This window comes from Engystomops pustulosus, chromosome 3 (assembly GCF_040894005.1).
Source record: "Engystomops pustulosus chromosome 3, aEngPut4.maternal, whole genome shotgun sequence".
NCBI lineage: Eukaryota > Metazoa > Chordata > Amphibia > Anura > Leptodactylidae > Engystomops > Engystomops pustulosus.
Window position 1 is genome coordinate 219,123,247 of NC_092413.1, and position 12,502 is coordinate 219,135,748.

At 46.7% G+C, this 12,502-nt stretch overlaps 1 protein-coding gene across 5 annotated transcripts in view; it reads left to right on the top strand.

The window, feature by feature from the left end:
- NCOA1 (nuclear receptor coactivator 1) overlaps window positions 1-12,502 on the top strand; it is a 298,539-nt gene that overhangs the window by 259,519 nt on the left and 26,518 nt on the right. For 3 of the 5 annotated variants that reach the window (XM_072143854.1, XM_072143853.1, XM_072143855.1), the window contains one exon: window positions 5,770-5,937. The exons of the other annotated variants lie outside the window; for them this stretch is intronic. In XM_072143854.1, coding sequence (XP_071999955.1) covers window positions 5,770-5,937 — 168 coding nt within the window. The remainder of the gene's footprint in view (window positions 1-5,769; window positions 5,938-12,502) is intronic. 5 annotated transcript variants of the gene reach the window in all.

Sequence of the window (12,502 nt, forward strand, 5' to 3'; positions counted from 1 at the left end):
ATATTACACAGGACTGCTGCCCCCTCTCTACATTACACAGGACTGCTTCCCACTCTATACGTTACACAGGACTGCTGCCCTCCTCTATACGTTATACAGGACTTCTGCCCCCCTCTATACGTTACACAGGACTGCTGCCCCCCTCTATACATTACACAGGACTGCTGCCCCCTCTATACATTACACAGGACTGCTGCCCTCCTCTATACTTTACATAGGACTGCTGCCACTGCCCACTATACATTACACAGGACTGCTGCCCCCCTCTATACATTACACAGGACTGCTGCCCCCCTCTATACATTACACAGGACTGCTGCCCCCCTCTATACATTACACAGGACTGCTGCCCCCCTCTATACATTACACAGGACTGCTTCCCCCTCTATACGTTACACAGGACTGCTGCCCCCCTCTATACATTACACAGGACTGCTGCCCCCCTCTATACGTTACACAGGACTGCTGCCCCCCTCTATACGTTACATAGGACTGCTGCCCCCCTCTATACATTACACAGGACTGCTTCCCCCTCTATACGTTACACAGGACTGCTGCCCCCCTCTATACGTTACACAGGACTGCTGCCCCCCTCTATACGTTACACAGGACTGCTGCCCCCCTCTATACGTTACACAGGACTGCTTCCCCCTCTATACGTTACACAGGACTGCTGCCCCCCTCTATACATTACACAGGACTGCTGCCCCCCTCTATACGTTACACAGGACTGCTGCCCCCCTCTATACGTTACACAGGACTGCTGCCCCCCTCTATATTTTACACAGGACTGCTGCTTCCTCTTCTTTCTTTACACAGGACTGCTGCACCCCCGTCATTCCTTGCAAAGAACTGCTGTTCCCCATTATACCTTTTACACAGGACTGCTGAACCCCTTTCTTTTTCTGTGGGGACTGCTGCACTGCCTTCCTTCCTTACATGGGACTGCTGCTCTCACACTGCTATATAGACCCATACTCTCTAGTAATGAGCACCTACCACCTGCCCAGAGCAGTACACAGTACCACACTAGTTGTGCCAAACAAATTCTATTACACAGAACAGCGCCAACCACTCCTGGTGCCGCTCTTTACGATCTGTCCCACTGCCGGGAGATGAAATGTTATTATGAGAGGCTCTAGACAGGGATTGGCATAGATGTTACCTACAGGCATCACCTTTATCCCTCTATAAGATATATTATGAATACATCTTTATCAGGACAGCAAGCACAGATACTGAAAATGGATGTACAAGACCTTGGGTACCATATTTGAGTGGAATGGTCTAAGCCTGGACCCCTTAAAGTGCTTTCCTATGGAGAGTCCTTGAGCAGTGGCATTGGTGGCCCCAATATATGTACCCCCACTGTTCGCCACGTATCTGTGTTACATGACAGAATGTAAGGTGGTGTTCCCCTTTAAGTGACTAGTTTGGAAAAATCCTACATTTCTCTGCTGCTAATTATAGGGAGTTGACAGCGGCTCATACTGTATATACTGTACATTATAATTTGTTTTCAGAAATTCCGTACAGTCATATCCTGATTTTTTTCCTTAAATAAACAAACATCTTGGCGCGGCAGAGGGCGATATGAAATAGTCACACAGACCTGCACTCACATACGGCCGGGACGTGTGGCCAGTGTTTGCTCAGAAAGTGTCAATAACTTCTGGAAGGCGCCGTCAAGACGTTTGATGAGAGGGAAACAGGTTACAGACACTTGCAGGGAAAACTGCGCGGTGTGGACGAGCCCTTGAAATGGAGATTAACATAATGAAGTAAAAGGGGCCGTACATGACAAGGAATATATGGCCCCGCAACGCTGTATGAGACTTTAGAACTCAGCTGTATGTACTTCATAGGTCTGCCAGGGTGTTCCATGGAAAGGTGCCTTAGCAATAGGTGCCTAGTCCCTCTCGTCGTGCAATGATGTGCACTATAGTTTATAGTATATTATATTACTCTACACATCTGTGCTGACCTCTTTCTAGCTACGGTACGGTATCTGCTACCTGTCCTGACCTCTGCCCAGCTACAGTACTGTCTCTACTACCTGTCCTGACCTCTGCCTAGCTACAGTACTGTCTCTGCTACCTGCCCTTACCTTTGCCTAGCTTTAGCACTGTCTCTGCTACCTGCCCTTACCTTTGCCTAGCTACAGTACTGTATATGCTACCTGCTCTTACCTTTGCCTAGCTACAGTACTGTCTCTGCTACCTGCCCTTACCTTTGCCTAGCTTTAGCACTGTCTCTACTACCTGTCCTGACCTCTGCCTAGCTACAGTACTGTCTCTGCTACCTGCTCTTACCTTTGCCTAGCTTTAGCACTGTCTCTGCTACCTGCCCTTACCTTTGCCTAGCTACAGTACTGTCCCTGCTACCTGCCCTTACCTTTGCCTACCTACAGTACTGCCTCTCCTGCCTGTTCTTACCTTTTCCTAACTACAGTACTGTCTCTGCTGCCTGTTCTTATCTCTTCCTGACTACATTACTGTCTCTGCTGCCTCTTTCTGACTGCAGTACTGTCTCTGCACCCTGTTCTTATCTCTTCCTGACTACAGTACTGTCTCTGCTATCTGTTCTGACCTCTTCCTGACTACAGTACTGTCTCTGCTGCCTCTTTCTGACTACAGTACTGTCTCAGCACCCTGTTCTTATCTCTTCCTGACTACAGTACTGTCTCTGCACCCTGTTCTTATCTCTTCCTGACTACATTACTGTCTCTGCTGCCTCTTTCTGACTACAGTACTGTCTCAGCACCCTGTTCTTATCTCTTCCTGACTACAGTACTGTCTCTGCTATCTGTTCTGACCTCTTCCTGACTACAGGGCAGGCAGTAGAGAGACAGTACTCTACTGCCTGCCCTGACCTCTGTCTGACTACATTACTGTCTACTGGCTATCCTGGCCTGCATGTCTGGATTACTGACCTTGGCTTTGCTGCTGAATTTGCCTTTGTCGTTCCCTTTGGTTCTCTGTGTTGATATTCCTGATCCCATTTGGTTAAGCAACCACTATAAAGAGACTACTACAATAAATGGCGACCTTACATAGCCTGCATTGATGTCCAGTCCCTGTACAGGTGTTTAGGGGTAAATATCAAAGACAAATCTGTTTAGGATGGACAGGATGGTCCTCAGGTCTTCACGGTAAGGCTTTGGCAGATACATCTGCTATAATGGTGGTTTCTAGGGCAGAAAGTCAGGTGGTTTCTAGGCACCTGGAATACAAAGATTATCCCAAATACATTCATAAATATGCAGCAGGGATAGTAACTAATGTATGGGTAGTCAGCTGCTGCAGACATAAGGCCCACATTGGATAAGATTGGTGGTGGTGTGAGGTAGAGAATCCAAGGGGTCCCAATACTGGAGGGTTGATAGAGATCGAAGCTAGAAAGGTCACTTCCCACCATGGGAGCAATGAAAACCATTACATCCATCATGGCCACCTTCAAGAAGCCACTTTTGGTTGGTGATACATCTCTAAATCATCCATAATTTTCCAGCATAAGGTTCTCCTCTCCATCCAGCAATTGGTTAATAGAGTTGATAGAAAGACGTTAACGGGTGAGAATAAGCAGCGAGGAATGTTTCAAGAATTTTAGGCAAGTATTTTCATGTTCAGAGGAGGGGGGGGGTCGAGCAATCTTGGGTCATATCCAAACTCAAACCTGTGGAGACGCTAAACCATATTCAGCCTGTGTTTTTTTTTATGGACTTTGTAAGACGCAGAAGGTTTGCCAGAAGGATGTCTGGACTGGAGCCTGTTCACCTCTCCCAGTGGCGGGCCGTCAACTCTCAAGGACGACATCTGACTAAGTCTTATTGGAGCATGTCACTCAGCCCTAGGAAACGGAGGCCCCCCATCACAGCGACACCTACCATGTATGAGTGATTGGTGACAGCTCGGTCTATGCCTCATTGAGGCCTCCGTCAGCCTTGAACTTGGAGGCACTTACAGGTTCTTTTTAACAAGCTGCGTACTGAGCCGGGGTGTCAAAACAGAACACACTCCTCGTACCGAGACGCCTCTGAGACTTGTCTTGTTTTAGCAGGTATTAATGGGAATCATGGCTAAATGTACTAAGGCTACACTAAGGAGGCTACCCCAAGGAACCTACATTGTGGAGATAACACCAAGAAGGCTATGCTACAAATCCCATAACAAAGAGACTTCACCAGGAAGCAATTGCTATGGATTCCAAAGCGAAGAACCTACACCAAGGATTCTACATTATGTCGCCCTCAACAAGATGGCTCTACCAGCTCTATGTAATCTACAACAAGAAGCCTACACCAAGGAGTTAACGCTATGTGACACTACACTAAGAAGTCTATTTTATGTTACTATACAAAACCTCCACCAAGTGGACTATACTTTTTTTGGTTGATGACTATACTATGTAGCCTTCAACAAGAAGCCTACAATATGTGGCCTTCAACCCCTATACAAATTTTACACTACGGACCCTGTAACAAGGAGCTTATACTTCTGGACCATAGGCAAGTCTACTCTAGAACCAATGCCAATGAGCTAACAACACTACAGAGCTTATAACAAGGAGTCTACATGAAGGAGTCCAACTACGAGCCCTATAACAAGGAGCTAGCACCAAGGAGTCTACATAACGAGGAGCTAGCACCAAGGAGTCTACATAACAAGGAGCGAGCACCAAGGAGTGTGTGCTACAGATCCCTATAACAAGAAGCCTACACCTAGGATTCTCCAATATGTGACCTACAATAAGAAGCCTCTACCAAGTCCTTTTTCATAGCCTTCAATATGAAGCCTACATCAAGAATTCTACATTACGGAGCCACCAATAAGGAGCCTACGTAAAGAAGGCTACACTTTATAGCCTAAAACAAAGATCCTATGTCAAGGAGTGAATAGCACACATAACACCAGCGAGGCCAGAACCACGTGTAGACCTTCATTGTGCTCGGCCAATGGAAGAACCAGGTCTTTGTAATGGAAGTTGTCTCCAGTTCTAGAATATTTTATGTTATCTAAGATTCTACACAGGATTCTAGAGGAACAACACAATAAAACCAAGGTTCTAGACCAATGTTATGAAGTTTCCTCAAGAATATCCCACTGCCTCCCAAAAATTAGGTTCTGGAGCAGTGACGAAAAGAAACTTGGGTTGTAGACTAGAACTTCCCAACAAGAACCATTTCCGCCTTGCCCCAGTGCTCTCCATGAATGATTTTAGGATCTAAGGCTTCCAAATCAAGGACAGTCTAGAAACGTGCGTCTGTAGAACTTTCCGATTATTCAGTAGTGTGTCACATGATCCTGAGCCTTAAAACCAAAGCTCCAGATCGGTGAAATACCAAAACTCAAGACGAAAGCCCCACCACCAGGTCAATCACCGTCAACATCTCTTCCCTCTCCCTCACTTTTCTGGTCTAAATCTCTAATTGTAGGTTCTAGATTCTGGTTCCTAGATTTACCCAGGGTTGGGTCAGCCATCCTTTGCCATGGTTATGGTTCATGTTTTTGAGTAGATGAATATATATAGAAATAACCTTGAATGTGTCGAGACCTTGACAACATCCGGTTGAATTTGGGACCTTCAGATGGTCCTGGGGTCTATGACGAGATAATGTGCTGGAGGGTGGTAACATGGCATAGTCTAAGGGTGTAGGGGCTATACCCGTGATAGCATGCCCTAGGCAGGTGGGTGGTGGCATGGATGCATGGATATCGCATGTACACGGCATGACTCTAACCACACACATGCATGTTCCTTACTCCTTAGATTTCAATGGTATCAACCCAACTCAGTCTCCCTTTGGATTCTGTGAACCTTTAGACCCGGAACTGAATCCATTCCCTGCACCTACAGACACCAGTCCCCGATCAGGACTTACCCCGGAGCAGGGCCGTGGAGTTTTACCTGGAGCGCCAACATTTCAGACTGATCCTGGTATGTAACACTAATTTCTATGCATAGCAGGAATAGAGAGAACATTGATCTCCTCATCTGGACCCTCAATGTTTTTGCAGTGGAATAATATTATAGAGTCGGGGGGGGGGCACCAGTAAGTCCCCATAGTCACCTACACCCCAACAATCTTCTGCTAATGGGGCCTGTCCCCTATTCTCCTCCTCTTATCTCCTGTTACCAAGTCTTCTCCTGTGCTGCCCACTCACTCTGGACTGCTCTATCTTGGGCAGTGAGACTCAGATCTAACCTGACACAACTTGTCTTCACTTATCTATACATGTTGTTACTTGTAGCGCATATTCTTGCGCTATATCTGTAGACGTTTATAGATATCCTTCCATATCTGTTGTTTCGTTAAGAGATAATACAATCTTCAGTTTGCAGCTTTTCCTCCCACCCCCTAAGATTTACAGTTTCCAGCATGGGGTCTATGGGGGGGGGGGGGGCCTGACACAGTCTGACCCCTCTTAGTTAGGGAAATGCAGGCTTCATCTTCTTTCAGGTCCGTATAAATCGGTAATTATGGCCGGGAGCTAATTGTGCGGGCAGATGTGTGTAGATACAGTCCCGGCTCATTAGGACGTATCTTGTATAATATGCATGTTAAGTGCCTGAACACAGTGGCAGCCACGCGGGGCCCCGGCCTGACATCTCCAAGCTGTCTCTGCTCGCATATGAAGAGCCGGATAGAGATGTGATATGTGACTGAGCTCCATATGTGTGTGTTACCGGCTCCATGTCATCTGTCACCCCGGGGAGGAGGGAGGCTGCTGGTGCCAGATTGTGGATGTGTACTATGATACTTGGGCATAGATTATGGGTTATGCTGGGCCTGGGTTTCCCCAACTAACCAACCAACCACCCACCCGACCAAACCCGACCCAATGAGAATGCACCATCTATTGTAGGACAGCGTCACCTGGGATGGAAACAATCAGCAAGACTGTTCTATTCTTCAGAGCGCTCTCCATATTCTGACACATTATAAAGGGAACCTGTCAGCAGTGTGACCAGACAGACTGCAGCCAGTGTTATGTATTGTCCCTGGAGAGATGTGTAATCAGACCTCACACTGCTGTGCTCTGTGCTCTCTGCAGCCAGTGTTATGTATTGTCCCTGGAGAGATGTGTAATCAGACCTCACACTGCTGTGCTCTGTGCTCTCTGCAGCCAGTGTTATGTATTGTCCCTGGAGAGATGTGTAATCAGACCTCACACTGCTGTGCTCTGTGCTCTCTGCATCCTGTGCTCTGTATTGTCCCTGGAGAGATGTGTAATCATACCTCACACTGCTGTGCTCTGTGCTCTCTGCAGCCAGTGTTATGTATTGTCCCTGGAGAGATGTGTAATCAGACCTCACACTGCTGTGCTCTGTGCTCTCTGCAGCCAGTGTTATGTATTGTCCCTGGAGAGATGTGTAATCAGACCTCACACTGCTGTGCTCTGTGCTCTCTGCATCCTGTGCTCTGTATTGTCCCTGGAGAGATGTGTAATCATACCTCACACTGCTGTGCTCTGTGCTCTCTGCAGCCAGTGTTATGTATTGTCCCTGGAGAGATGTGTAATCAGACCTCACACTGCTGTGCTCTGTGCTCTCTGCAGTCAGTGTTATGTATTGTCCCTGGAGAGATGTGTAATCAGACCTCACACTGCTGTGCTCTGTGCTCTCTGCAGCCAGTGTTCGGTATTGTCCCTGGAGAGATGTGTAATCAGACCTCACACTGCTGTGCTCTCTGCATCCTGTGCTCTGTATTGTCCCTGGAGAGATGTGTAATCATACCTCACACTGCTGTGCTCTGTGCTCTCTGCAGCCAGTGTTATGTATTGTCCCTGGAGAGATGTGTAATCAGACCTCACACTGCTGTGCTCTGTGCTCTCTGCAGTCAGTGTTATGTATTGTCCCTGGAGAGAGGTGTAATCAGACCTCACACTGCTGTGCTCTGTGCTCTCTGCAGTCAGTGTTATGTATTGTCCCTGGAGAGATGTGTAATCAGACCTCACACTGCTGTGCTCTCTGCAGCCAGTGTTATGTATTGTCCCTGGAGAGATGTGTGATCAGACCTCACACTGCTGAGCTCTGTGCTCTCTGCAGCCAGTGTAATGTATTGTCCCTGGAGAGATGTGTAATCAGACCTCACACTGCTGTGCTCTGTGCTCTCTGCAGTCAGTGTTATGTATTGTCCCTGGAGAGATGTGTAATCAGACCTCACACTGCTGTGCTCTCTGCATCCTGTGCTCTGTATTGTCCCTGGAGAGATGTGTAATCATACCTCACACTGCTGTGCTCTGTGCTCTCTGCAGCCAGTGTAATGTATTGTCCCTGGAGAGATGTGCAATCAGAGCTTTGTGTATGTTGTTAGTAGCAGCAGGATTGTGATATATGTATAAATCCATATATCACAGATCTCTGCTAGTAACATCTTACACAAAGGTCTCATTACATATCTCTCCAGGGACAATACATTACACTGACTGCAGAGAGCACAGAGCACAGCAGTGTGAGGTCTGATTACACATCTCTCCAGGGACAGTACATAACACTGGCTGCACAGAGCACAGCAGTGTGAGGTCTGATTACACATCTCTCCAGGGACAATACATTACACTGACTGCAGATCGCACAGAGCTCAGCAGTGTGAGGTCTCATTACACATCGCTCCAGGGACAATACATGATAACACTGGCTGCAGAGAGCACAGAGCACAGCAGTGTGAGGTCTGATTACACATCTCTCCAGGGGCAATACATAACACTGGCTGCAGAGAGCACAGAGCACAGCAGTGTGAAGTATGAATACACATCTCTCTAGGGACAATGCCTAACACTGGCTGCAGAGAGCACAGAGCACAGCAGTGTGAGGTCTTATTACACATCTCTCCGGGGACAGTATATAACACTGGCTGCAGAGAGCACAGAGCACAGCAGTGTGAGGTCTGATTACACATCTCTCCAGGGACAATACATAACACTGGCTGCAGAGAGCACAGAGCACAGGAGTGTGAGGTCTGATTACACATCTCTCCAGGGACAATACATAACACTGGCTGCAGAGAGCACAGAGCACAGCAGTGGGAGGTCTGATTACACATCTCTCCAGGGACAATACATAACACTGGCTGCAGAGAGCACAGAGCACAGCAGTGTGAGGTCTGATTACACATCTCTCCAGGGACAATACATTACACTGGCTGCAGAGAGCACAGAGCTCAGCAGTGTGAGGTCTGATCACACATCTCTCCAGGGACAATACATAACACTGGCTGCAGAGAGCACAGCAGTGTGAGGTCTGATTACACATCTCTCCAGGGACAATACATAACACTGACTGCAGAGAGCACAGAGCACAGCAGTGTGAGGTCTGATTACACATCTCTCCAGGGACAGTACATAACACTGGCTGCGGAGAGCACAGAGCACAGCAGTGTGAGGTCTGATTACACATCTCTCCAGGGACAGTACATAACACTGGCTGCGGAGAGCACAGCAGTGTGAAGACACTTCCCTGGAAACTAAGACAGTGGAATATAAATCCATATATCACAGTCCTGCTGCTACTAACAACATACACAAAGGTTGGATTAAGCATCTCTCCAGGGACAATACATAACACTGACTGTAGTCTGTATGGTCACACTTCTGACGGGGTTGTAGTTTCTAGGTAAGTGTCCTCACACTGCTGTGCTCTGTGCTCTCTGCAGTCAGTTTTAGGTATTGTCCCTAGAAGTCTTTGGAATCATTCCTTTGTGTATGTTGTAAGTAGCTGCAGGACTGTGGTATATGGATTTATATTCCTGCGTTGTATCTTCTACCGAAGTGTCCTCACATTGCTGGGCTCTGAGCTCTCTGTAGCCAGTGTTATATATTGTCCCTGGATATCTGTGTAATCAGAGCTTCGTGTATGTTGTTAGTAGCAGCAGGACTGTGACATATGGATTTATATTCTGGGGTTGTGTTTTCACCATGTGCACTGGGATCATCCGCTCACAATCCGGTGCTCTCTGCAGCCAGTGTTATGTATTGTCCCTGGATATCTGTGTAATCAGAGCTTCGTGTATGTTGTTAGTAGCAGCAGGACTGTGACATATGGATTTATATTCTGGGGTTGTGTTTTCACCATGTGCACTGGGATCATCCGCTCACAATCCGGTGCTCTCTGCAGCCAGTGTTATTTATTGTCCCTGGAGAGATATGTAGTCAGACTGCTGTGTATGTTGTTAGTAACAGCAGGACTGTGAAATATGGACTTAAATTCCAGGGTTGTATGGGACATATTCTCACACTGATTTGTTTTGTGTTCTCCACAGCCATTCTTGGTTATTGTCCCTACAGATCTATGTAATCATACATTTGTGTGTATTGTTAGTAGCAGCAGGACTGTGATATATGGATTTATATTAACGGATTGAAGCTCCTGGGGGTTGTCCTCACATCTGTGATCTCAGCAGACACCGTTGGCCATTGTCCCTGAAGAGATGTGTAATGATACATATGTGTGTTTTGTTAGTAGCAGCAGGACTGCTGTGTGCACCCCTCTGCTATAGCAGATTCCTGGTTGAATACTACAGCAGTCACACAGCATAGAAAGGGAGACTGTGAAGCAGCTCAATGCAGAGAGCACAGAGCTCAGCAGTGTGAGGACATGCCCCCAGTGTACTTGGAGAAGCTACAACTTCAGAATATAAATCCATTGGGGGAGATTCACTATGGTTTCTCCAACAGTTTTCTGGCGCAAAATCCACATGAATCTCCCCATCCACGCCGGGTTCTGAGTTTCTCTATGTGCACAGTATATACTTCTTCTGCACAGTATATATACAGCCTTCCTCTTTGTGCACGATATATACTTCTTCTGTGTGCACGGTGTATATACGTCCTCTGTGTGAACGGTATATAAGTCCTCTGTGTACACGGTATATACGTCCTCTGTGTGAACGGTATATAAGTCCTCTGTGTACACGGTATATACGTCCTCTGTGTGCACAGTATATATACAGCCTTCCTCTTTGTGCACGATATATACTTCTTCTGTGTGCACGGTGTATATACGTCCTCTGTGTGAACGGTATATAAGTCCTCTGTGTACACGGTATATACGTCCTCTGTGTGAACGGTATATAAGTCCTCTGTGTACACGGTATATACGTCCTCTGTGTGAACGGTATATATACGTCCGTCCTCTGTCTGCACGGTATATATGTCATCTGTGTGCACTGTGTATACCTACTCTGTGTGCGCAGTATATATATCCGTCCTCTGTGTGTACGGTATATTTACGTCCATCTTCTGTGTGCATGGTATATACGTCCTCTGTGGGCACAGTATATATACACGTCCGTCCTCTGTGTGCACGGTATATACGTCCTCTGTGCACGGTATATACGTCCTCTGTGCACGGTATATACGTCCTCTGTGCACGGTATATACGTCCTCTGTGCACGGTATATACGTCCTCTGTGTGCACAGTATATACTTTCTCTGTCTGCACTGTATATACGTCATCTGTGTGCACTGTGTATACATACTCTGTATGCGCTGTATATATAAGTTCCTTCCTCTATGTGTACGGTATATATACATTCGTCCTCTGTGTGCACAGTATATATACGTCCGTCTTCTGTATGCACAGTATATATACGTCCGTCCTCTGTATGCACAGTATATATATACGTCCGTCCTCTGTGTGCACAGTATATATACGTCCGTCCTCTGTGTACACGGTATATACGTCCTCTGTGTGCACAGTATATATATACGTCCGTCCTCTGTGTGCACAGTATATATACGTCCGCCCTCTGTGTACACGGTATATAGGTCCTCTGTGTGCACAGTATATATATATACGTCCGTCCTCTGTGTGCACAGTATATATACGTCTGCCCTCTGTGTACACTGTATATACGTCCTCTGTGTGCACAGTATATATACAGCCTTCCTCTTTGTGCACGATATATACTTCTTCTGTGTGCACGGTGTATATACGTCCTCTGTGTGAACGGTATATAAGTCCTCTGTGTACACGGTATATACGTCCTCTGTGTGCACAGTATATATACAGCCTTCCTCTTTGTGCACGATATATACTTCTTCTGTGTGCACGGTGTATATACGTCCTCTGTGTGAACGGTATATAAGTCCTCTGTGTACACGGTATATACGTCCTCTGTGTGAACGGTATATAAGTCCTCTGTGTACACGGTATATACGTCCTCTGTGTGAACGGTATATATACGTCCGTCCTCTGTCTGCACGGTATATATGTCATCTGTGTGCACTGTGTATACATACTCTGTGTGCGCAGTATATATATCCGTCCTCTGTGTGTACGGTATATTTACGTCCATCTTCTGTGTGCATGGTATATACGTCCTCTGTGGGCACAGTATATATACACGTCCGTCCTCTGTGTGCACGGTATATACGTCCTCTGTGCACGGTATATACGTCCTCTGTGCACGGTATATACGTCCTCTGTGCACGGTATATATGTCCTCTGTGTGCACAGTATATACTTTCTCTGTCTGCACTGTATATACGTCATCTGTGTG